The sequence below is a fragment of the Schistocerca americana genome, chromosome 3 (genome assembly GCF_021461395.2).
Source record: "Schistocerca americana isolate TAMUIC-IGC-003095 chromosome 3, iqSchAmer2.1, whole genome shotgun sequence".
Lineage (NCBI taxonomy): Eukaryota > Metazoa > Arthropoda > Insecta > Orthoptera > Acrididae > Schistocerca > Schistocerca americana.
This window is the reverse complement of record NC_060121.1, coordinates 933,339,155-933,366,746: the sequence shown is the minus strand read 5'-3', so window position 1 is coordinate 933,366,746 and position 27,592 is coordinate 933,339,155. Positions and strand designations below refer to the sequence as shown.

At 39.2% G+C, this 27,592-nt stretch overlaps 1 protein-coding gene across 1 annotated transcript in view; it reads left to right on the top strand.

Moving 5' to 3' along the window:
- LOC124605297 overlaps nt 1–27,592 on the top strand; it is a 242,634-nt gene that overhangs the window by 161,286 nt on the left and 53,756 nt on the right. Inside the window, exons 13-15 of the mRNA XM_047136878.1 lie at nt 8,976–9,158; nt 12,677–12,819; nt 16,165–16,308. Of these exons, the coding sequence (XP_046992834.1) occupies nt 8,976–9,158; nt 12,677–12,819; nt 16,165–16,308 (470 nt within the window). The remainder of the gene's footprint in view (nt 1–8,975; nt 9,159–12,676; nt 12,820–16,164; nt 16,309–27,592) is intronic.

Here is a 27,592-nt window from a genome sequence, read left to right as displayed (position 1 = left end):
CATCAACGATGCTTTCGAACTCATTGATGGGGACATGCTGCGCCGAGTGTGGGAGGAACTTGATTATCGGCTTGATGTCTGCCGAATCACTAAAGGAGCACATATCGAACATTTGTGAATGCCTAAAAAAACTTTTTGAGTTTTTGTATGTGTGTGCAAAGCATTGTGAAAATATCTCAAATAATAAAGTTATTGTAGAGCTGTGAAATCGCTTCAATCATTTGTAATAACCCTGTACATAACAGGCATCCAAAGACTTTTCAGGGACTTGTTTATTATATAATGAAGGTTTATTATCTAATAAAAACTGTTGATGTAACTTGAACTTATAACTGTCTGGGAAGTAGGAATGTTTGACTCAATTTCATATGTCATAATAGATGTTTTTGAAAGCTTTTAGCTGTCACTCATTATTTAAGTAATGGAATACTGCACTGGTTACACTTTTTTTCATGCTTAGCATGACGCATTTCGAGAAATTTTTCTCATTGTCAAGTGCAAATATGTACGTCTTGAAACACGTTTTGCTCAGCATGAATAAAATACAGAAGCGGCGCTGTTTTTAAACTAAAAACATTTGAGCATTGCAAAGTGAATGACGGTGTCAACTAGCGCTCCAAGTGGCATATGCTGAAACAAGCTAAATATGGTTCAACAAAGGTATCATGGTGATTACAACAATCACAAAATGGTTGCGACTGGTCACAATATCTTCATTTGAATGAACCTAGTTACTCCCATCAGCCAGCACGCCAAGTAGAGCTTGGCAGTGGCGGGAGATACGGCACAGGTTGTTCCAACTATAACGCATTTACCGGTTCAAATCTGCTGAGTTGAGTGCCGTGCTGTCAAGAAACTGAACCACATAAAATTTATAAACACAACTGGACGGCCAATATCATGCCAGTGTTATGTTTTCTCCACAGGCATTTTTTTGTAATACGTAAAGTGAGGGAAAATTATAAATATGCTGATGCAATATCGGGTGCAAATTAACATTGTGGGCATAGGAAATTTGATGGCACCAATAAAAAAATGTCGTAAACGGCAGGAAAACGTTAATTCCAGAAACGTAAAAGTGGGGTTATACTGTTAATTAGTCATTTTTAATCATTACTCCTGTTTGGCTACAGGTTTATCATTTTTAGTCACTATATAAGAGACCCAAAAACTGCAATCACTGTTCAGGCAACAAAAAATACTGGTAATCAAATACTATGTGAAATGAACATTTTGTGTGTAATTATCGCACCCAACCCAAAAAATCTCACTGTATCATATTCTGATCTCTCTCAGGTTTGTTTTTGATTAATATTGAGGTTAACAAAACTGTGAATTTAAATTGTTGCTCACACTAATTTGTGGACAAAGAATTCCAAATTTTGGAACAATGTGTTAGCAAACGAAACTTCCTGGCAGATTAAAACTGTGTGCCGGACTGACACTCGAACTCGGGGCCTTTGCCTGTAGCGAGCAAGTGCTCTACCTACTGAGCTACCCAAGCGCACACTCTGCCGCAGAGTGAAAATCTCATTCTGGAATGTGTTAGCAGTACCACTTGAAATGAAGTTTGGTTTGTTTAAAGTAAAAATTTGCTGTTTGTCTGTGAGTGATACAGACTCTGTGTGTATATGTGATCGATGAAATTAATTGAAGTTTCGTACAGTCCCACTTCAAACCTTGAGCATGAGTCAGATGCATCAGCCACATGGTGTACCATCCATGTACCGAATTACAGTTTTTTGCTGTCTGATCCACCATCAACTGTCGAGTGTGTTGATTAACAGGATCACAGTCAAGACACCACCATTCTGGCAGCAAAACTAAGTCTTGTGGTCTGCACTGCTAAAGAGTCAGTTTCAGTACTCAACCATCGAGAAAGTCCTGATCACTTGACTGGCACAGCCTGATGTAGAGTGTTTAGAGAAAGTTATTGCTTACCGAGAAGTTAGTTACTGCAGTTGCAGTTGCAGTTACTATGCTGACTATGGACTCTAGCAAGTAAAGTTGTCAGTGAGGATATTCTGTGGAACACATGGCTGTCATGCCTACTGCCAGACACTCAGAAGATACTCATCATATGTGACAGTGATCTTGATGCACTTGCACAAACAGCAGACCAAATCACAAAATTGTGCCTGGTCACAGGTGGAGCAGCTATTGGCTCACAGTCGGATAATACATCATTACAGATGCAAATTACTGAACTTACTTTGCTAGTCTCTGCTCTGCAAACACAGCACTCTGTCCGCCAGCCACAGTGCCATTGCTCACTGAGGAGATGCAGCTGATCGCCCCCGGGCATGAATCTTTGACTGATTAACCACAGGCAGTTTGGCTCTGAAGACCAAAAATGCAGTTGCCCTTGTGAGCTAAGAAATGTGCCTAGAGGCCAGTAATGATGGTAACTGGGTTTCCAAACAGCAGCTGTCAACTGTTTATCATCAAGTTCTATAAGAAACTGCAATTCTTGGGTGGACACAGGATCCGATCTATCAGTGTATCCACCTTTCCGTCTGCGTTACTGCAGTAGTGACAATTGTCACCTCCTTGCTAACACTGGTTCTATCATCCAGACATATGGTCTTTGACACTGTTACTAAACCTAGGCTTACACTGCAAATTTAAGTAGCAATTTATTGTGGCAGATGCAGTACACCCTATCATTGTGTTTGTCATTTTATGGCCTTCTACCATACTTCATCATCATCATGTGTATGACACCACATCTAATTTGTCCAGTCATGGATTTGTACACTGAGTGGATGATACTGCTGTGTGTATGATCACAGGTGATCATATGTAGAACTTCTTAAACTGTGCCCGGAGGTACCTTGCCAGTAACTTTTACACTAGCTTGGTACGACATTCGACAGTACATTAAGTACTGACAACACCAGGATTACCAATTCACACTTGACCTTGTCAACTAACACAAGAAACGTTGAAAGTAGAAAAAAAGGGTTTTCATTTATGCTCGCACAAAGAATTTACCACCCATCGAGCATTAGCTGGACCTCGTAGCTGCGTGTAGTTCCCAAGAAGACAGACAGATGGCATCCATGTGGTGATTACCAGCAGCTCAATGCTGGAACAATTTCTGATGGCTATCTGGTCCCACACACATTGAAGATTTTCGATTGTGCATGTTAGATTTGATATGTGCATTTTACGAGTACCTGTTTCTCCAGGAGGCATAGGGGAAACTACAGTCTGTACCCTGCTCGGTCTGTTTGAATTTATGAGAATGCCTTTTGGACCACGCAATGATGTGCAGACCTTCCAGTGTTTTACGGATGAAGTTATACGAAATCTTGACTTCTGTTATGTTTACGTTGACAATGTCTCTGTGATGTCCACTCCAAAACTAAACACCTGTAACATTTATGTCAGATCTTTACTCACCTCCATCAGTCCATCATAAATCCATTCAAGGACATCTTTGGGGAATCACAAGTCTGCTTTGTGTGTTACATCACTAATGCCAAAGGAAAACTGCTGTCACAGGAGAAGGTAGAAACTATAACCAATGTCCAACAGCCTATGACTAACCATGAGTTGCGATGATTTCTCGGCGTCACTAATTTCTGCCACTGTTTCACGTGCAACAGTGCACTCTTGGCCAGCCCATTGGATGAACTTTTCTCCAATTCACCAGAACCAAGTGACAGACAGCCATTACCAAACAAAACTGAGACAGCCTTCAACAATGTGAAGACCACTATTTCTGAGGCTGCATTGTTAGCATAACTGTTCCACAAGTGCCACTTGCCTTAATGGTTGATATGTCTGGAAGTGCAATAGGTACTGCACTTCAGCAACAATTAGACCAGCATTAGCAGCCATTAGCATTCTTCATTCAGAAACTATATCCGTCGCAGCAGAGCTGGGCAACATGTGATCCTGAGTTGTATGCAGCATACTCTTCAGTCAAGAATTTTCGTACATGCTCAAAGGCCAACACTTCACACTCATCGCTGACCATAAGCCACTGAATTAGGCTTTCTGTCAGATCCTGGACAAAGCATCATCACAACTATGCCACTTACACTATACCAGGTGTAAAAGTATGAAACCAGAATTTCCCTATCGATGGTGCTAGTCATCAGTCTAGGGCCCATGAGACTGCATTTGCAGCACCACCTGCTTCCTGTAATGGCTGACAACGAATATCAACACACAGTAACCCAAGTTCCATACATCGGTATCTGTTTCAGACCTGTAAACATGTCAGGTTTTGTGTCTGCAAACTACGATTTGCGGACAGCATTGGTTTTCTGTCATCGTTTTTGTTCGCTGTCCGTCTTCGTCCCTTCACCGCATGTGTTCCTGTTTCTATGCGTTTGAGCGCTGATGACCATGCTGTTTAGCGCCTGAAAACCTCAAACCACACACACACACACTGTTGCAGAATCACATCAAATGCTTGTCGGAGCTTTCAGTGAATATGCTCCTGGGAAAACACAATGTTTCGAGTGGTCCAAAAAATTCAAGATTTTGCCGTGAGAAACGACGAGCGCAGGAAACTACTGAAAAAGTTCGAAGACAACGAATTGCAGGCCTCATTGGATGAAGATGATACTCAAATTCAGCAGGAACTTGCAGAACAATTGAATGGGACTTGAAAGCCATTTCTCTTCAGTTGTAAGCTATGGGAAAGGTACAGAAAGTGGGAAAATGGGATTCGCATAAACTGAATGAAAGAAAGCAAGCAAATCAGAAGACCATTCGTGAAATGCTGCTCGCCAGATACAAAAGAACAAAAGAAAGTCGGTTCTCCATCGAATAGTGAAAGGTAATGAAAAATGGATATGTTTTGAGAATCTTAAGCATGGTAAATCATGAGTGAATCCACTGCAAGACCAAATCACTTTGGAAAAAAGACAATGTTCTGTGTTTGGTGGGATCAGAAGGGCGTCATCTATTATGGGCTGCTAAAACCTGGCGAAACCGTTAACACTGATAACTACCAACAGCAAATGATTTATTTAAATTGAGCATTATGTGAAAAATGACTGGAAAATGGAAAGAGACAATACAAAGTTATATTCCTTCATGGTAACACCCCAGCACACTCGACAAAACGGGTCAGGGAAACGATCGAGACTTTCATTTGGGAAATATTAGGACATCAGCTTATTCTGCAGACTTGGGTTTGTCCGATTATCACCTATTTGCATCTCTGGGACACGCTCTTGCTGAACAACACTTCAATCCTTATGAAAATGTACAAAAATGGCTTGCTGTAGGTTTGCGCCAAAAGAAGAACTGTTCTTTTGGCCTGGCATTCATAGTCTGCCGGAGGGATGGGAGAAATGTATAAATAGCAATGGAGATTATTTTGAATAAAATATTGTTTATCAGTTTCAAACAGATGTATAATAATTGCAACCATATTCCGGTTTCATGCTTCTACACCTGGTATAGGACAGTTTACAACCCTTATATTCCATATCGTGAGAGAACTGAATGTACCAGCAGATGCCCTCTCTCTTGTAGAAATGATTACAGGCAAAGTTGATTACAGAGCATGTTTTGGTGCAGCAAGCCAACAACGAGCTCCAAGATTTATTGGCACAGCCATGTAGTCTGCAGCTCCTCCGTGTCCAGGTGCCACCGTTGGACGTGCTGTTGTATTGTGACGTTTCCACATTCAAGCCTTGACAATTTGTGTCTGTTAACTTTGAGAACAGGCATTGGCATCCCTGCACGATTTCTCTTGTCCAGGAATCTGAGGTAGAATGAATTTGGTTAAACAAACTTCTGTGAAGCCAAATATTGACAAAGATTGTAAGGCATTTGTGCACCAGTGTGTGGTCTATCAGTGGAATAAGAGCATTCACCATGTCACTGCACCCCTTGGCACATTTTTCCTGTATAACCAGCGACTCGACTACATACATATCGACGTTGTCAGACCTTTACCACCATCTGAAGGATGTACTTAGGGCCTTCAACTGCTTCACTTGTTGGCCTGAAGTCTTTCCCATGATCAACATCATCACTGAAACAATCACAGTCACATTCTTTCGCAGATGAGTTATTCGTTTCGGAGTGCCTCTTTGCATTATCACTGACCAGGACAGGAAATTTGGATCCTAACAGTTATAGGCACTTGCCATCCTGTTAGGCGTGAAGCACGTTAGGACAATGGGTTATCACCCAGCATCGAATTGTTTCTTGGAACTCTGCATCGACAGTTAAAGATAACCCTCCGGTCCCACGAATCGCAACATTGGACAGAAACGCTGCCAATCATCCTCCTGCACCTTTGAGCATCCATTGTAGATGATCTGAAATCTTCAGCAACAGATCTTATTTACAGTCAACTGTTCCAACTATTAATTGAGTTCCTTGGCTACATGCCAGACACTCTTATCAAGGCATCAGACTTTATCAACAAACTACACATACAGGTCTGGCAGCTTCGTCCTGTTGTTGCGAGAGATCAACACATTCGCCAACCTTTCATCTTTGCAGACCTGTGTTTCAACCAAGCCTCTGCAGCCACCATATGATGGGCCATATCTAGTCTTCAGTGGGGGCGGCGTAATATTTGAGGTTAATGTTGGGGGTTCCCCCAACAACAATCTCTATTGGCCGCCTTAAACCTGTGTTCAGCACTGCCTGCACTGGTATGAACAGATCACCTGACAAATCAACCACAGGTAAGACAGAATTGCCTGTCAGGGACAAGCCACAACAGACATTAAATGCCGACCCCGATGCCTCTGCAGTAGCGAAACCTGTTGTCATGAGATCTGGATGTCACATCCACTTCAGTCAAAGATATTGTCAGCAGTAGAGGGAGGGTGGTGTTTGATATAGGGACTGCGCATTGTTGTTTCAAATGGATTCAAGACATGAAGTGACATTATTGCTCATGTTTGTTTATTCTTTAGTTTTTGTAATTATTCCTTGTACTGATTCTAGCTATGTATTGCCAGACTGTTTTACCTCTTCGCCCACTATGCTTTTAAATGTTGAAATAAAGGAGATTTGCTTTAAATCGCAACATAATCTTTCAGCTTGGAATCGCAACTGGCTGCAGACAGAACAGTAGTCTTTTATAAAGCTGCAATTGATTTGTTGACATAAAGATGTACACAAAAGTGTGTTACATTATTGGTTGAGGCTGCCATGTGAAAGAGCTACACCTAGCCCAGTGCAACTTTCAGGGATGTTCTTTTACTGACTGTACTATTGTTGATTGTGATGATGGCTCCAGTAGAGTCAAAGCTTCATTTTTTCTTGGCAAAACTGAACTTGTTCTCAGTCTTTAAGAACAACAGTGTGTATGTACGGCAGGGGGGAGAGTGGGGGGGATTAGCATGCACTTGCACACGCGCGCGCGCGTGTGTGTGTGTGTGTGTGTGTGTGTGTGTGTGTGTGTGTGTGTGTGCGCGCGCGCGCTGTATTTTCCCTATATCCTGTATTAGAAGTGTGATGTTTAATCTAAACATGTACTCTTGCTTGTGGTAACAAAGTGAGACCTGGCTGCAAAAGATCAGACACAATGTGCGTGTCAGAATTTATGTCCTTAAAGTAATTTATTCATCTACTCATACTACTTGCAATTAGCATTGATTACTATATGCATTCATCATTGAAGAATATCTTCTTTTGAAAACTCCTCTCTTTAAAGGAAATTTACTCATTACAGTCTGTTAGAATGGTCTGTTTTTGTGTGACATTTTGCCGTAATGTATATTCTGTGCTTTTGTGTAAATCATACCGTATTGTTCAAGTTCTGTTGCAGTCAATGTGACCTGAGAACAAAATCTTAGTCATAGCTTTCGGTACAATTTTTGGATTTGGAGGCAAAGCTTTTTAAGTATATGTTGTTTCCTGCATGTATTGGTATGTTTTTAGATTTGGCTTTCTTGATTTCTCATAGTATTATCTTTCTACACCTGATATATAGTTGTATGTGACCGAGACAGTGCAGGTGAATCGGACTTTCTTGATGCTGCAGTTGTACTTAAAGCTGGAACCGAAATACGTCAAGATATGTGGAACTTTTATTAATAAATATGATGAGGTTATTCCGTGAAAAACTCAGTGTATTGTACTGTAAAATACAACTTCTTCTATTCAAAACTCGACAATATGGAGAGCAACACATCAGTAGACTTCTCAAGCTCTGACATAAAAGTTTAACATGAATGAATACACTATGTTTTCTTCTCTTTCATCCCTGGTCTCACTCAGTATTGTTATGTTGTGTTCCTTTATTCTGTACTTGCCATCCTGGAACAACGATTCATAGAGCATACACAAAAACCCGTACAGTTACTGCATCTCATGGAGATTCTGCGATCGCAGCCCCACTTTGAAGACACACAGGAGCCCTCTGTGCACTCATTATATGGAAAAATAGATGACAAAACCTGCAGTTAATTTCATATGTTTAATTATTAAATTGTTATATTGCTTAAAGATCCCACCCATGATTGATAGTCTAGGTTGGCGTCAGGAGTGATATGTAACACCACCAATAATACCTTTGACCACAGTGTCCAGTGTAATACTTGCAACTTTCTTTTGTAATGCTGTTGACGCAAGTCGGTTTTTTCTGAGACTTGCATAACTTCTTTTGTATGAACCAACAGTGCTTTGTATTTTATTTCTTGTTTAATTTATGTGTTGTACATACATGCTGCAGTTCTGGTAACCACAACAGTTTTTAATTTTATTTGTTGTAAATCTGTCTCATACTTAAAGTATCTAGAGTTTCCTCACATCCAATATATAGTTATGTAAAAAAAATGTAGTTGTGAAATTATGTTTCAAATATTTGAAACGTATGTGCTATGTTAAGTAGAAGAGTTGCAGGTATCCAGGAAATCCTTATGTATGATATTATTTATCATAAATTATTATTATTATTATTATTATTATTATTATTATTATTATTATTTAGCTTTCATAATAGGAGTATCATAACTGATTGATATGTTGTTTATTTGCAATAGGGACAGGGAAATCAACAGTAATAAAAAACTTAGTAATGCAGATTTTATATGGAAGAAATGATTACAGACGAAACTGGCGCAAGGCAAATCACAGATGCCCCAGGATATTGCTTTGTGCCCCTTCCAATGCAGCTGTCGATGAGCTCGTTGATCGACTTTTAATTATCAGACAAGCTATGCCAAGTATGTATGTAGTATTTTATTCAGTTTATATATTTTTCACATTTGTAAAAAATTTGGGGTAGGCCTACTAGTGTTAAACTTAGTAATGATAATGTCACCAGCATTGTACTTATGTAAAGTGTCCATAGTAAGCATGACCTGAGCTACACTTACAAGGAGAGGTCCCCAGGGGTGGGATCTAGTTTTTGAAATCATCTATACAGTGATGTTAAAATATAAAACTTATGTGCAGACGGTTCTGGGTTCAAATCTCGTCAGAAATTTGAAACTTTAAGGACTTAACAAAAGAATGGATACCGGACTATGGGATCAGACTCACAATCAGTGTGGTTTTGGTGAGCTCCATAGAAAGCCTGTAGCCTCTTGACAGAGGCAGATTTTCCCTTTGATGAATTAGGCACATCCAGCTATTAATTAACAATGTTGTTCATATACGTAGCCTCAGAGACCACCTAAACCACCATATTCTCTTCCTGGACAAAAGTATCTGATCTCCACAAAAACACCCTCAGTCCGGTGTCAACTCATCTACAACCCATCGTCTATGAAACACACATGACCTTTCTGAAACCTCTCACGAACATCCCCTTGGAGGGTCCCCTGCCCACAGCTTCATCTACATTTGTATTTCAGGATAAAAGACTTAACAGTTCCAGTTATTCTGTGATATCTGTTTTGTTTAGTGAGTGTTGCTGACCAAACTGTGTATGCCTTACACACACAGGTGGCAGTGAACAACACTCCCTATGACATAAATGTAATGTTTTTGCTGCAGAATGGGTAGCCATTATGCAAGCTGTTAGAAGCATGTGCACCTGCTCTCATGAGTCTTTATTTTCTAATTTGCACTGACACCCTGAGGCATGTACAAATGAAGTGATAACTACTGGTACCACTGACACCCAATGACAATGATCATTCAGAGTTTCAAAACACCAGAAGGCCGAACATATTTCTGTGGACCTCCACCAAATTCTCAGAACAACAGCACGTTCTTTGTCCTCTCCCTCCAATAGCCCTATCCTCAGTTGCCTTTATTCTACTCACTTGCTTTCACCATTTTCTCTCCTTCCATTTTTAATCCCATTGTTCACCTATTTTTACATTATCCTCTTGTTTCTACTACATCTCTCTCTCTCTCTCTCTCTCTCTCTCTCTCTCTCTTTGTGTGTGTGTGTGTGTGTGTGTGTGTGTGTGTGTGTGTGTGTTGTGATTAATCCTCATTTTCCCCATTGCTTATCAATACTTTCTTCTTCCTTACTTCTTTGCCCTGCACATCTGCTCACATCCCTGTTGCCATGATCCATTCCTCTCTGCCCATACCTAAGTGCCCACGCTACCACATACAAACAGTGTGATATGCTCACTTTGTGTGCATATGTGCATGCACATCCATGCCTGCCCATATGTGTGCTTACACTAGAACAGTAGTTTACTAGAAATCTACTACAATTTGCCGAGTTTTTACTGTGTGCCCCCAACTTATCCACTGCTGGTTTTTAGCTACATTTCCTTATTTTTCTTTTCTTTTACTATCTTTAAATGATGTGATCTGTCTGTGTAGAGTCTTTACTGTCTGCCTACAATCATCGCACAATTATCAGTTTAATTTTTTCCTCCTCCTTTCTCATTGTTTTCTATAATTATCTTTCTGAAGCATAGAGATAACCAGGTTTAATTATGATTATTAAAACACTTTTGTGCTAAAGCTGCAATTGTAAATAATTGAGTCTGCTGCTCCCTCTTTTCATATACTTTTACTGGATATTTATGAATACAGTGTTCTTGAACTGTTTCATGGAACATTTAAATTGCTGTGCTTTTGTAGTTATGCTGTACTTTGTTTTCACGTAAATGGGTAATTTTTCATTGTGAGTAATATGTACTACATTTTAGAATGAAATTGAAAAACTTAAGTTTATCTTGCAGCATCTTTTAAGTATTCCATTATTTTTATGTCATTGTAACATCATAAGTTGTAAGTAGTATACTTCCTGCAGATGCAAGCATATTTATAAGGAATGTTCAAATGAAAAAGTACAAAATGTCACAACAACCAGGCCTGTTGAAAATTGCATATACTGCTTTGGAATAACAAGTCAAGACAGCATACAGTGGTAGCATACATTGTCACCACCCCCTAAAAAATTCAGTGTTGTGCCCTTAGCAGGCAAGTTGCTGCTCACCATATTTTTTTATGTCTGATAATCGTCGAATTCCTTGAGTACAGAAAAACTGTTAACAGTGATGTGTACTATGAGACACTCCATAGTAAATCCATCAAGAGCAAATGCCCTGTGCTGCTCACAGAGGGAGTGATGTGCGTCCACATGTCTACAAGATCAGACTAAACATAATGGCCAAGCTTAAGTGGGAGCAGCTTGAAGTTCTACCCTGTAGTCCGGACTTCAGTGTGTTTGGTCTGCTTAAAAAACATCCCAAAAGGAAGCACTTCAACTTGGACAGCAATGTAAAGGATCCTGGGAAGACTGGCTTCTGTAACAGCCACAGGAATTCCGGGAGCAAGGAATTCTTCATCTCATGAAACAGTGGGATTGTTTTGCTCAGGACACTGGTGATTACTTTTGAATAAAGACTTCAGTTATACCCACAGTGTTGTTTCGTACCTTTTCATTTGAACACCCCACATATATCTAATTTTTTTCTACCATTGCTTGAAACAACTGAACAGTTATTTTTAAGAGGATTTTTTTTTCTTTTCATTTCTCCTCCCCACCCCCACCCCCACCCTCCCCGGGCAGTTGTATATTACATTTCAAGAGTCTGTTTGGAAAATAATGAAGTTAATTTGAGTTCTTGATGGCCTTTGAAAACTTTGCCATCAACTTATCTATTCTTTTTGTGATCAATAGCGTCCCTTATATGATTTAAAGGGCTCCAAGGTGTAAACTTTGTTCTTCCAGAAATGGGAGCAGTGATTTGTTACCAGTTCATCGTACATTATTTTGATCAGTTACTATGCATTCCATATTTTCTGAATCTTTAATTCATGCCCAAAATTTACCTCCAGCATGATTTGTCTGGATTGAGTTATGCTCTATATTTCTCTGATTTTTGTTCGAGATGAAATACAGAATTTAGAACAGATCAGCATAAATTTCCATTCAATATTGTTGATAATGAAATTCCTCTATAATTATTCACACAGTTCTGTTTCCTTTCTGTTTTTATCTTAATAACTTGATTTATCAACTCTGGAATTTGAGATGTCATTAAATAGCTTGCTTAATTCCAAAGACTTCTTATAAACATCTTACTAGGACAATCACTGAAATTGAAAAGGATATTTAATGACTGTTTATTAGTAAAACATTAGCTATAGTGTCATAGTTACTTGTTTTGTCATTTCTTGCAATTTATTTCATTTTGTTGTAATATTCATTTTCCTGTTGAATTCCTCTCCATGTGATGGACAGTTATGGTTTTATTAAGGTTATTTTCTTCAGTGAAGTTCTTACTACTACTACTACTACTACTACTACTACTACTACTTTCAGAGGAAGAACGATTCAAAATGGTCCGTGTTGGCAAAACATTGCGGCCTTCAGTCCATGCCATTTCACTTGATGAACTGGCAAAGAAAGACGTCAGGAACGCAGTTGAAAACTTGAGTGGGGATCCAGAAAGCCTGGATCTTGAGGTTTGTATAAGTTTTCATTGCTGTTGAAAGTTCTCTCTCTCGCTCTCTCTCTCTCTCGCTCTCTCTCATTTTTAAGAACACCATGAACGAAATTCTTGCCAACAGACTAACGCAGGCACTAGCTGTGAACGTTAGCTTCTATAACTTTCCACAGTCTCCCACCTTTTACCGGTGAGCAGGGTATTGTCATGACAACAGTGCAAGTTAGTAGCAGGCACACAAGGATTATTGGGGCAGATTTGGTTGAGTGAACATTTAATTAAAGAACTACATGCCAGAAATACACGAAGTTGCATTATGAAGTGATTAGTAGCTGATTAGTAGCATGTCAAGGGAAATATTTCATTGGAATAGGAATGTTGCATCATTCGTGGCTTGTTTTGGAGAGCATGTTTTCCATTGTCTGAAGATAAATATGTCAAGTGAAAGCACATCATCTTTTATTTCAGAAAAACATGGCCAACTCTTATGGTTAAGTTTTCTTGTAAATAATTACAGCTACACAAAGTACAGTGAGGCTGCATATTAGTTTTTCTGTGTGTTTGTGGCTGAAGTAAGCATCTCATCCCATAATCTAGCAATGAAGAATCCAGGATAGAATGTAACTCAGCTTCTCCACTGTGGTGAGTATCATCATATAATCAGAGTTCTCAGAATTACAGGATGAGAGTTTACACATTGTACTGGCTGACTACATTGCCCTTGTTCATTGGAGTATGACTACAGTGAGGGATTGTGTCATGTGAAGTGGATAAGAGCAGAAAGCAGGGGTTGGAGGGAAGCCTGACTGATGGTTGGGGAGGAGGGGACAGCCAAAGAACGGGATAGGTTTGTGGTATAGGTGAGTTCACCCAGCTGTAGTTGAGGTGAGTTAACTGTGACATGCAGTGAAGTGTTGAAGTCAGTTAAAAGTGTGTGTGGGGAGGGAGGAGAATGGAGACTGTAGTGAGGAAAGTGACTTCAGATTAATGGGGTAAAATAAAAGAAAGGGGAAAAGTAGTGGGAGTGAGGTAGTTATGGGACAGGGGTTTGCCGAAATGAAAGCCAGAAGGATTATACATTATTTTAGATGTTGGAAAAGATACAGATCATGTGTATTCATTTTTTTGTGTAATTTTTACTGCCTGCAAAACAGTTTTTGCTATGCGAGAAGAAGGAAAGAGATTTCCATAATTTATTTAATTCTGTTTATTACAATCTGAATTGCTGAGGATAGGTTTGTGGTGTTCTTATCTTTTTTCATGTTATTTTGGATAGTAACAAAAGGGTGCAAAAAATAAACTTTATACATTGGTCATAATTGAGTGTTGGGCTCCACAAGGTTCCCTTTCTGTGCAGCAACCGTGTAATATAAAATTATAAAAAATGTAGCAACCAGTCACAGAAACACAATGTATTTATCTTGTTGCAAATCGATTTCGACTGATATCAGTCATCATCGGTGCATTTTTCTAACCAATACATGCCATAAGTAAAAGTACTGTCCTTGGCAGATTTCTGTCATGAAGTTTCCGCGACTGGTTAGTCATAGTTGTTCTACTGTGTGTTATGCTTTAGGAAGGTGAGTGTTCAGACATTCTACAATTTTGTTAAGTAGAAGTCATTCCAGTATACTGTTATTCAGATATTTGCCGTAGAAATCAAATGAAAAATTGTGAACAGAGCATATTGAACAAAATCATTCATGTCTTCAGTTATACAGTTAGAAAATTAGCTACTTTTTAGAGAGAGAGAGAGTGAGTGAGTGTTTGCTGTGGAACTAATACTTTGTTTTCCATATTGTAATTCGGAAACTGAAAAGACAGCCTGTTGTCTGGGGCTCTCTATGCCATTTGCCAATTGTGGCTTTCTTAGTTGTATGAGTTGCATGTTACATTTAGATTACTTGTATTATTCCAAAAGTCAGTCAGATCTCCTCTTATTCGCCCACAACCCAGTGTCAGTCCACAAGAGACAGTGATTGTTGCACCCTGTCTGCAACAGTTTCAACCCAGGTCCTAAAGCGATCCTCACACTTCCCAAAAACCATCATCTTTAGTCATTCCAAGAATTCTTCACTTTTTTCATTGCGTAACAGTCCTTCCTGAAAATCAACACCAAAACTACTAATGCTACTCAAACTGAGTCCTGAGCTATCTGTGACCTGAAATCTGATCTGTCATAATCCTCCCTGTGGACAATGGCTCCACGGCTGTGGTAGTGGACTGGGGGAAGTATGTGGCAGATGGACCTCATCAGCTCCCACCCATCTTGATGACTCCATTCCATCTCTTCTGACTGAACTACAGACAATACTAAAAAACCTAGGCCCTTCAGAAGAACTCACAACTACCTCCATAAAATTCCTTACCCCTCCCGACCAACAGTCCGCTACTTCTGACTACTTCCCAAAATACACAGAAACAATTATCCCATCTGCCTCATTGTACCAGGCTTCAAAGTCCCATCTGAAGCATCTCAGCCCAAGTAGACTTACTCATCTAACCAATCATGTGTACCATTCTATCCTACATAGTGAATACCATCTACTTCCCCTGGAACATCTCAAATCCATTCCTATCCCTCTCCCATCTGGAGTCTTCCTCCCTACTATTGATTCTGTGCCACTCTGTACCAGCATCCCTTATACTAATGCCTCATGTTCCTATCATGTTACCTCTCCCAAAATTCACCTGTTAGTCTTCCTGATATCTTGTTTATTATAACATTATCATCTTCATTGGAGCTTACATTCAAACAGCAGTCGCAGTAAAGTCAACCAATAAACAGAAATGCCTCCACTTCAGCAGACATTACTCCTTCCACATCAAGCAGTCCCTTCCTACTATGTAGGCATACATGGCAAATACAGGCTGTCCCAGGAGGAGTGGTCAATATTCCGGGATATGACAGGGACAATCATACAAAGCAAACCAGTCTAGGAAATATTTTCACTCTCATTCATCTTTGCTACTGTGAAATATATCTTTTCTACTGAACGAGTGCTTATAGCTCGTAAAACGGAAAGCAAGGGACTTGAAGTAGAAGAGATTTGTTTCAGAGTATTGAAGATGTAGTAGTGCTCACAGCCCTGTCCATCCCTTACTTAAAAATCTGTTTGTCATTCTTGTACTTAGACTAATGTCAGAATAAATGACTTTGTAGAGTTACACAATAGTGACTTTGGATGTGCTCTTAGAATAGTCATTAATAAATATCTGGAAAGATATAATAAGCTGTACAACTATTGTTGCTTTTATGTTAGTTTTAGGTTTGCTACTGTTTAACATCAGCAGAATGCATTAACCTTTATCGGTACTAAAATCATTTTTGTGTAATATAGTCACAGTTATTGTTTGTCACCAGTTTCGCTGTTTGGATGCAAAGGAGAAATCGTACCAAATGGCTTATGAATCACCTGGTATCACAGAAGTTAGTAGACAAGCCCTTACTGCTAAAATTGCTGCTGTACAAGCAAAGAGAAAACTTCTGGAACAGAAACGTTATGAGGTTTGTTATTGTCTTTTTGTATTCTTCTCATTTCTTTTTGTGCCTTGCAGCTTGTAATTATTTTTTCATGCAGCTTTTTCCTATATATATATATATAAAACCCACATCCTTTCGTCTTTCCCTCTCCTTCCCTCTTTCCTGATGAGGCAACAGTTTGTTGCGAAAGCTTGAATTTTGCGTGTTTGTTTGTGTGTCTGTCGACCTCCCAGCACTTCTATTTGGTAAGTCACATCATCTTTGTTTTTTATATATATATATATATATATATATATATATATATATATATATATATATATTGGAAGGAAACATTCCACGTGGGAAAAATTATATATAAAAACAAAGATGAGGTGACTTACCGAACAAAAGCGCTGGCAGGTCGATAGACACACAAACATACACACAAAATTCAAGCTTTCGCAACAAACTGTTGCCTCATCAGGAAAGAGGGAAGGAGAGGGGAAGACGAAAGGAAGTGGGTTTTAAGGGAGAGGGTAAGGAGTCATTCCAATCCCGGGAGCGGAAAGACTTACCTTAGGGGGAAAAAAGGACAGGTATACACTCGCACACACGCACATATCCATCCACACATACAGACACAAGCAGACATAAATATGTCTGCTTGTGTCTGTATGTGTGGATGGATATGTGCGTGTGTGCGAGTGTATACCTGTCCTTTTTTTCCCCCTAAGGTAAGTCTTTCCGCTCCCGGGATTGGAATGACTCCTTACCCTCTCCCTTAAAACCCACTTCCTTTCGTCTTCCCCTCTCCTTCCCTCTTTCCTGATGAGGCAACAGTTTGTTGCGAAAGCTTGAATTTTGTGTGTATGTTTGTGTTTGTTTGTGTGTCTATCGACCTGCCAGCGCTTTTGTTCGGTAAGTCACCTCATCTTTGTTTTTTTTATATATATATATATATATATATATATATATATATACACACACACACACACACACACACACACACACACACACACACGAGGTCTGTTCAGAAAGTAAGCTCCGATTGATTGCCAAATTGAAACCACAGTGAACATCAGAAATGTTTTACTTGTAACAATTAGCTACACCTTTCAGCTACTTCTCTACGTAGTCGCCGTTCTGACTTAGACTTTTGTCATAGCGTTGTACCAACTTTTCAATAGCCTCATCATAGAAGGCAGCCGCCAGTGCTTTCCGCCAATTCTCCACGCTGGCCTACACCTCGTTCTCTGTGCCAAAATGTTGTCTTCAAAGACAGCGGTTCATGTGACCAGAGATGAAACTCAGGGGGAGACAATTGCGGACTGTATTGTGGGTAATCTAACATTTCCATTTGAAAACGATGCAGGAGCATCTTCATTGCCCCTGCAGAATGCGGCTGAGAATTGTCGTGAAGACGAAACAGCACGACAGTTATGTAATGTTAGCTGCATAGCTTCAGGCGAAATTTCTCACCAGGCCCTCGTACTTGGCGGCAGACACTATTTCCTAGACATCTTTACGCACTCACTGCGAGCTCAGAAATGAGAAGAGCGACGTGATGCTAACTGGGTTTATACTAGAGACACTACCCAACACATCTGTGCAAAGCTTTATCGGATTTTCATAGTCGTTTCCATTTTGCGACCGATCGGAGGTTACTTTCTGAACGCCCCTCGTATAATAGAGGGAAACATTCCACGTGGGAAAAATTATATATAAAAACAAAGATGAGGTGACTTACCGAACGAAAGCGCTGGCAGGTCGATAGACACACAAACAAACACAAACATACACACAAAATTCAAGCTTTCGCAACAAACTGTTGCCTCATCAGGAAAGAGGGAAGGAGAGGGGAAGACGAAAGGAAGTGGGTTTTAAGGGAGAGGGTAAGGAGTCATTCCAATCCCGGGAGCGGAAAGACTTACCTTAGGGGGAAAAAAGGACGGGTATACACTCGCGCGCACACACACACATATCCATCCACACATATACAGACACAAGCAGAAATCTCACAAGCAGACATATTTAAAGACAAAGAGTTTGGGCAGAGATGTCAGTCGAGGCAAACATGCCTTCGCCCTAGCCAGATTACGCTCCCATATTCTATTTTCTCAGGCTTGTGTGACATTTGGCATTACCCCCAAAGGCCTCACACTTAAAGTTCCCATCTCTGGCTGCAACCCTTCTTTCCATCAGTCCCTATACCAGTTCCAAAATGAACAATCCATTGCCTTCACCCACCTAATCCTTCACCTACACATGCCTGTGGCTAAACATGCCTTGGTGCACAGCCAGCACATCTTGGCACAGTGTTACACCGTCCGGGTTATCTGGATACTTCCCACCAACACCAACCTATCCGAACTCCGGAGATGGGAACTTGCCCTTCAGTATATCCTCTCTTCTCGTCATCCGCCAGGCCTCAATCTCCGCTAATTTCAAGTTGGCGCCACTCATACCTCACCTGTCTTTCAACAACTTCTTTGCCTCTACACTTCTGCCTCGACTGACATCTCTGCCCAAACTCTTTGTCTTTAAATATGTCTGCTTGTGTCTGTATGTGTGGATGGATATGTGCGTGTATGCGAGTGTATACCTGTCCTTTTTTCCCCCTAAGGTAAGTCTTTCCGCTCCCGGGATTGGAATGACTCCTTACCCTCTCCCTTAAAATCCACTTCCTTTCGTCTTCCCCTCTCCTTCCCTCTTTCCTGATGAGGCAACAGTTTGTTGCGAAAGCTTGAATTTTGTGTGTATGTTTGTGTTTGTTTGTGTGTCTATCGACCTGCCAGCGCTTTCGTTCAGTAAGTCACCTCATCTTTCTTTTTATATATAATTTTTCCCACGTGGAATGTTTCCTTCCATATATATATATATATATATATATATATATATATATATATATATATATATATATATATATACACACACACACACACACACACACTAGAAGGTCATAGTAATGCTCCAACCACCATAAATTTTGATTGCAACTCCTTATTATGAGAGGAAATCAAATACAAACCTGAAATTTTTTATATAACTGTATTTAAGCTTCAGAAAAATTCATGCACATGAACTTATTTTTCTGTATAGTCTCCTGAAACAGAAACACATTTTCCCCAGCAGCCAGGCAATTTCTTGATGGCATCTTCATAAAATAAATGTGGCTGTGGTGGTAACAAGTTGTGCACAAATGGTTTGACAGCACAATCGTTGTCAATTCTGTATCCTCCATATGCTTTTTTTAGTGGTCCAAACAAATCAAAATCACAGGGTGATGTATTCTGTTGTGGTCCAAAACAATTCCTGAATTTTTGTTGAGTTTGGGCAGCTGTGTGGGGTACAGCATTGTCATGAAGTGTGATCGCATCCCATATTGGAAATGCATGACTTTTATTATGATATGCAAATTTTGTTTTGTCCAAAAATTTGCAGCCGTATGCGGTGTTCATAATACGACCTTCACGGAGAAAGTAGATGATAAGAACTACTTTTAAAAAAAAGACTGTTATAAGAACCATCCCCACAGAAAGGTGCTATTTGGCATTGACCAGTGCAGATTCATCCTTTTTGTGCCATTCCGTGCTTCTTTTTTTGTGTTGTGAGGTATCATGGAGCACCCATTTTTCATTGCAGTTCACAATCCAGTGCAAAAAATGTTACCTCGAGCCTGGAAGCCATTTGCACACTTCTACATGATGAAATTTCTGCTCTGTCGTGAGAAGTCGAGACACCCACATTGTGGACACTTTCCAAAGTCTAAAGTAATCACCTGAGCACTACCTACCTTAGCAAATACCAACCTCAGTAGCAATTTCAGCAGCTGTTATTCAGCAATCATCTTCAGTTAGATGGCTAAGAATGTGAATATTCTCCTCCGTCGTCCTGGTCCTCAAACTGCTGTCTTAACTGTTTCTCATCCTCGTATAAACTGTATGTGCCATGCGTATGCTTGAATCTTTCTCAGGATGTTGTCCCCAAACTGTGCCGCAAGTCTTTTCAAAGTTATGGACGGTTTTATGTCCTCTGTTGTAAGAAACTTGATTATAATGCGTTGTTCAGCATTTGACAGTACCTCTTGCTCTAAGATTGTGATTCTGACAAAAGAAATGGTACAAAAAAGTTGTAGCTTTGGCAATTAATCACTGGAAATAATGAGCAGAGATTGCAGCATTCCCCATTTACAAAAAGACGTGTAAAACAAAAATTCCAGTTTATATTTGATTCAATATCATACTTTAAAAATTACACTCCCTCTAGTCAAACTATTGGCAAGACTTTCTTCACTTAATCCCACACAATGAATAACATGATCAGAATAACAAACATAAATCTTAAAAAATTGTGATTTTTAAATCTCCCTTTCTTGCTCACTAGTGCAAACCACATATTGTCAATTCTTTGTGCCATATGATGTGCCTGTGGTATTACTGACCAGTGTTGTCACAAAATTAGTACTATTGTTAATTATTTGTAGAAACAGTGTCATTTGCATCTTTCTGTGTAGTAGCCTCTGTACGTATTACAGCAGTGACCTTATACAGAATTAACTATTTCTCCATATGACTGGGGGCAGTGAAAATGCTTATTCACTTGGATATGTAAAAGTGATATATTCTCAGTTATTCAATACTCAATTTACTTTTACATTATTGTTGTCCTGCTAGTATGTTCCACAGCATGTTGATACTTCGAATCCATTCAGTCTAAGGTACAATGTGTCTTTGTTCCTCTTCATGCTTTTCGCATTATGAAAGTTCTCTGGACAAATATCCGCCTGTAAACTATCAGTCACCACATTACAGATTAGGAGATGTATAGATGATTTACATGTGAGTGTAAACTAGGAAAAAGAAGAAGGAATAAATGTTAATGGAAGAAACTTAAACAACCATTGGTCTGCTAAAGACATTGTACTGCTTTCCTGAATTTTTATGTTTTGGACAGTTTGAGACTACAAGGAAAAGCTAAAGAAAATAACAACAGGATGAAAATAGCCTGGAGTGTTTTTGATAAACTGTATTTTTCAGAACTAAGCTTCTAGTGTGGCTGAAACAGGAAGTTTACAATTATTTTTTATTAGCAAAATCTGCTTGTATCATAGAGATTTCGACTTTTAGTGTGAAAATCATTTTAAAAAAAGGTTATAGTCACTCATAACCTCCATGTACACCTATACTCTCCAAACCACCTTGAGTTGTATGGCAGAGGGTACGTCCCTTTTTTACCAGTTATTAGGGTTTCTTCACGTTCCAGGCACACATGGAGTCCAGGAAGAATGATTGTTTGAATGCTTCTTTGCATGCAGTAATTATTCTAATCTTATTCTCACAATCCCTTTTGAGCAACACGTGGGGGATTATAGTATATTCCTACAGCCACCATTTAATGCTGATTCTTGAAATTTTGTTAATAGACTTTCTCAGGATAATTTAGTCTGTCTTCAAGAGTCTTCCAATTCAGTTCCTTCAGTATTTCTGTGACACCCTCCCAAAGATAAAACAAGCCTGTGACCATTCAGGCTGCCCTCTCTGTATACATTCAATATCCCCTGTTAGTCTTATTTGTTAGGGGTCCAAGACACTTGAGCAATATTCTAGGATGGGTTGCAGGAGTGATTTGTAAGCAATCTCCTTCGTGGCTTGGTTGCACTTCACCAGTATTCTACCAATAAACCTAAGCCTACCACCTACTTTACCCACGACTGTACCTATGTGATTGTTCCATTTCATATCCCTACAGAGTGTTACACCCAGGTATTTGTATGTGTTGACCAAATCCAGCAGTGACTCATTGATGTTATGTTGTTGTTGTTTTGGTCTTCAGTCCTTAGACTGGTTTGATGCAGCTCTCCGTGCTACTCTATCCTGTGCAAGCTTCTTCATTCCCAGTACCTACTGCAGCCTACATCCTTCTGAATCTGCTTAGTGTATTCATCTCTTGGTCTCCCTCTACGATTTTTGCCCTCCACGCTTCCCTCAAATACTAAATTGGTGATCCCTCGATGTCTCAGAACATGTCCTACCAACCGATCCCTCCTTCTAGTCAAGTTGTGCCACAAACTCCTCTTCTCCCCAATTCTATTCAATACCTCCTCGTCAGTTATGTGATCTACCCATCTAAACTTCAGCAGTCTTCTGTAGCACCACATTTCGAAAGCTTCTATTCTCTTCTTGTCTAAACTATTTATCGTCCACGTTTCACTTCCATACATGGCTACACTCCATACAAATACTTTCAGAAACGACTTCCTGACATTTAAATCTATACTCAATGTTAACAAATTTTTCTTCTTCAGAAACGCTTTCCTTGCCATTGCCAGTCTACATTTTATATCCTCTCTACTTCGACCATCATCAGTTATTTTGCTCCCCAAATAGCAAAACTCCTTTACTACTTTAAGTGTCTCATTTCCTAATCTAATTCCCTCAGCATCACCCAAGTTAACTCAACTACATTCCATTATCCTCGTTTTGCTTTTGTGGATGTTCATCTTATATCCTCCTTTCAAGATACTGTCCATTCCGTTCAACTGCTCTTCCAAGTCCTTTGCTGTCTCTGACAGAATTACAATGTCATTGGCGAACCTCAAAGTATTTATTTCTTCTCCATGGATTTTAATACCTACTCCGAACTTTTCTTTTGTTTTCTTTATTGCTTGCTTAATATACAGATTGAATAACATCGGGAATAGGCTACAACCCTGTGTCACCCCATTCCCAACCACTGCTTCCCTTTCATACCCCTCGACTCTTATAACTGCCATCTGGTTTCTGTACAAACTGTAAATAGCCTTTCGCTCCCTGTATTTTATCCCTGCCACCTTTAGAATTTGAAAGAGAGCATTCCAGTCAACATTGTCAAAAGCTTTCTCTAAGTCTACAAATGCTAGAAACGTAGGTTTGCCTTTCCTTAATCTTTCTTCTAAGATAAGTCGTAGAGTCAGTATTGCATCACGTGTTCCAACATTTCTACGGACTCCAAACTGATCTTCCCCGAATTTTTTCCATTCGTCTGTAAAGAATTTGTGGTAGTATTTTGCAGCTGTGACTTATTAAACTGATAGTTCGGTAATTTTCACATCTGTCAACACCTGCTTTCTTTGGGATTGGAATTATTATATTCTTCTTGAAGTATGAGGGTATTTCGCCTGTCTCATACATCTTCCTCACCAAATGGTAGAGTTTTGTCAGGACTGGCTCTCCCAAGGCTGTCAATAGTTCTAATGAAATGTTGTCTACTCCGGGGGCCTTGTTTCGGCTTATGTCTTTCAGTGCTCTGTCAAACTCTTCATACAGTATCGTATCTCCCATTTCATCTTCATCTACATCCTCTTCCATTTCCATAATATTGTCCTCAAGTACATCCCCCTTGTATAGACTCTCTATATACTCCTTCCACCTTTCTGCTTTCCCCTCTTTGCTTAGAACTGGTTTTCCATCTGAGCTCTTGACATTCATGCAAGTGGTTCTCTTTTCTCCAAAGGTCTCTTTAATTTTCCTGTAGGCAGTATCTATCTTACCCCTAGTTAGATAAGCCTCTACATCCTTACATTTGTCCTCTAGCCATCCCTGCTTAGCCATTTTGCATTTCCTGTCGATCTCATTTTTGAGACATTTGTATTCCTTTTTGCCTGATTCATTTACTGGATTTTTATAATTTCTCCTTTCATCAATTAAATTCAATATTTCTTCTGTTACCCAAGGGTTTCTACTAGCCCTCGTCTTTTTACCTATTTGATCCTCTGCTGCCTTCACTATTTCATGCCTCAAAGCTACCCATTCTTCTTCTATTGTATTTCTTTCCTGCATTCCTGTCAATTCTTCCCTTATGCTCTCCCTGAAACACTGTACAACCTCTGGTTCTTTCAGTTTATCCAAGTCCCATCTCCTTAAATTCCCACCTTTTTGCAGTTTCTTCAGTTTTAATCTACATTAATGTCATAGTCATAGGATACTATGTTTTTTCATTGTGTGAAGAGCACATGTTTAAATTTTTGAACATTTAAAGCAAGTTGCCAATCTGTGCACCACTTTGAAATCTTGTCGGAATGTGACTCAGTATTTATGCAGTTTCTTTCAGATAGTACTTCATTATAGACAACTTCATCCGGAAAAAGTCTGATGCTACTATTAGTATTGCCTGCAGAGCCATTAGTATAGAACATTAACAGCAAGAGTCCCAACACAGTTCCCTGGCATACACCCGAAGTTAGTTCTATGTCTGACAGTGGTTCTCCATCTGAGATAACGTGCTGTGTCCTCCCTACCCAAAAGTCATACATACACTGTGTGAGGTGAGCTTGGTTGTGTGTATGAATGGTGTGTGTTTCTCCTTTGCTGATGAAGGCTGTGACCAAAAGCTTTGTATAAGTGTCTTTTAATTGTGCATGTCTGCAAGTTAATGTGTCTTCTTTATAGTAAATAGCAATCTATCTTTTCCTACATTGTTAATGTTTCACCAAGGTAGATGGTTATTATGTGCAGTTGCAGCTGCGTCAATTTCTGTGGCAACATCCAACATAACACCCAAGACGCTTTCACAATTTAAAAAATGAACCATAATGTTTAAAATGGCTTATTTAGTTTGTGAGAAATAAAATCTTGCTTATGCATAAAGTTTCATGTAGATTATCGTAACGTTTTATGTAGCCCAACTTAATGAAAACAGTATATCAAACACATTAACTGTTCAGTAACAAAATGCTACAAGTCATTATTCTTCTTGGCTGCTGTCAATATCCCTTTCTAAGCAACTGCGTAATGTGCTAAATTAGCATGTGTATTTACAATAATAATTAATGGAGGCTGACGGGAATGTATTCCCAGATTTATTCATCTTCAGTGTATCAGTTGGAATATGTAATTTTTCTAAAAGCCAATGGGAGTTCTGATTATATGTAAAGAATGTGTGCTTCTGATTGATAGTAATAGTTACACCTTACATTCTTATTCGTGTTGTGATATAGCCAGATATTTAATCTACATAGTGTAAATACAATAAATAAATACAATATTTTAAAACAATGAGCATCACTGTGCAGGATTGTAAAGTCAGTAGATCAGTAGATTAGGTATTCAATCTTAGTGCAACATAATTCAAAGGAAGTTGTAGAATTCAAAGCAGTCCTTGATCACACTCTTTTTTTCTGTTTAATAATCAGTTTTAATCCATTTCATCATCATCATCATGGCCTAGAAAAGATAAGAATAATATGCAGACTTATCTTTGAGAGCATAATGATAGGTGTGCTCCAATGTGATCATGTCACATTTCATCATACTTCAAAAAGTTGTGGATAACAATGGTCCTGTACAGAACAGAGAGAATATTGTTACTTTCATAGATTTGAAAAAGGCCTGTGGGATGGTAAATTGGAAATTTATGTTTCAGTGTATGAAGAAGATATGTATAAGGAAAAAAATAAAAAAGAGAGAGAGAGTAGGAAACAAATTTGGAAATTTTTTGGGCCTCAGTCTAGAATATAGATAAATAACAATACGAAGAGTAAAAATCATAAGAAGTACAAGGCAGGAATATCCACTCTCACAATACTTATTGGGCATATTTATTGAGAAAGTAATTGACATCTTTAAACAGAAACGAAGTGGGTAAAGATAAGTGGAGAACCAACCCACAGCAAAAGATTCACTGATGGCGTGCCTTAGTTGCAGGCTCAGATATGTACTCATATGTGACAGGATACTGAAAGTTCTAGCAGCTTCTCTCATACAATACAGATTACAGATAAATGCAAAGAAAAACAAAGCCCCTGGTCATAAGAAAGTGGAAACAAACAAGTACTACGAATCTAAACCTGGACAACCCAAAAATTGATCAAGTGGAACAGGTTTTTTTACTTAGGAAATTATTTCTTATTATAACAGATGATATTCATAAATATAAAGATCATTAGATCTGACCAAGCACCACTTATAGAGCTCTGAACTTTTGATATGGTGCCATTAGGTGATGAGAATCTTAAGATGCTCCTGTTGGCAGAGTGAAACTAGTCTATCTTACTACAGGGTGCGGCAGAACCAACTAAGCAGTTTCTATCAATTACCGCTGGGGTTGTGGTGGGGGTAGGCAGTTGCACGTGGTCTGCCTTTGTTCAGTCGTTGACCCCATTTCAGTAGCCAACATGGTCTGGACCGGTGTACATCGTGGTTTGCAGTTCGCTCTTATTTTGAAAACAACAGATCTGTGATCGCTACACAACAAGCTTTTCGGCAACAGTTCAATATTCCATGCAACAATGCCGTTCCTAATGCAAACACAATTCGGTCCTGGGTTCGGCAGTTGGAGGAAACGTTCTCCTAAAGTGACAGTGTGGTGTGCCATATCACAATTCGTGTGGGTAGGCCCTTACTTTTTTGAGGAGGAAGGAGTGACCGTGACAGTGAATTCCACACATTATATTTCAATGTTGGAAAATTTTCTGCAACCCAGAATAGACGAGATTGTTGAAGAACGTGGACTGGGGGAATTGTGGTTTCAACAGGATGGAGCTACTGCTCACACAACTCATTTTTCACTTGATGTTTCGAGAGAAATGTTTCCAGGACACCTCGTCTCTTTGATGGGTGATGTTGGGTGGCCTGCATGGTCACCAGATTTCAGAATTTGTGACTACTTTCTTTGGGGATATCTGAAGGAAAAGGTTTTCAAAAGCCACCCTCACACCCTACTAGAGTTAAAAGGACGTGTTATCGACGAAGTGAATGCCATACCCCGTGATATGTGTGCAAGAGCTGCTCAAAACTTCAGCGATTGTCTATAACAATGTATTGATGCTAATGGCCACCATCTTCAGGACATTATTTTCAAAACTAAATAAATGTAAAATGGTATATTGTACTAATTTAGAAAATAAAAACATTTTTTTTCTATACATCCATAGTTACTTTTTATTGCTCCTTAAAACTGCTTAGTCGGTTCTGCTGCACTCTGTATAATGCAAAAATGTCCTGACAGACTGGTTGCAGCACATTATCCTGTGTGATGAGTCAGCTACAGACAATTTATTAGTACTGGCGTGTCCCAGGAAAATACAATATAACTATTTCTGTTTATGATGTACATTATTGATGTACTAAATAATAATAGTTGCCATTTTGGAAGTGCAGTTATTGGGAGAAAATTCTATCTAGTCAAAATTGCAATAATATCCTGTTGGATTGTGCAAAAATATAAGCTTGATGCAAAGACTGGCAACTTGTTCTTAATGTAGAGAAATCTGAAGTTATGTGCTTCATGAAATGAAATGTAAAAAGCATAGTATTATATCCTTCAGCTATGTGATTAATGAGTCACAAGTAAA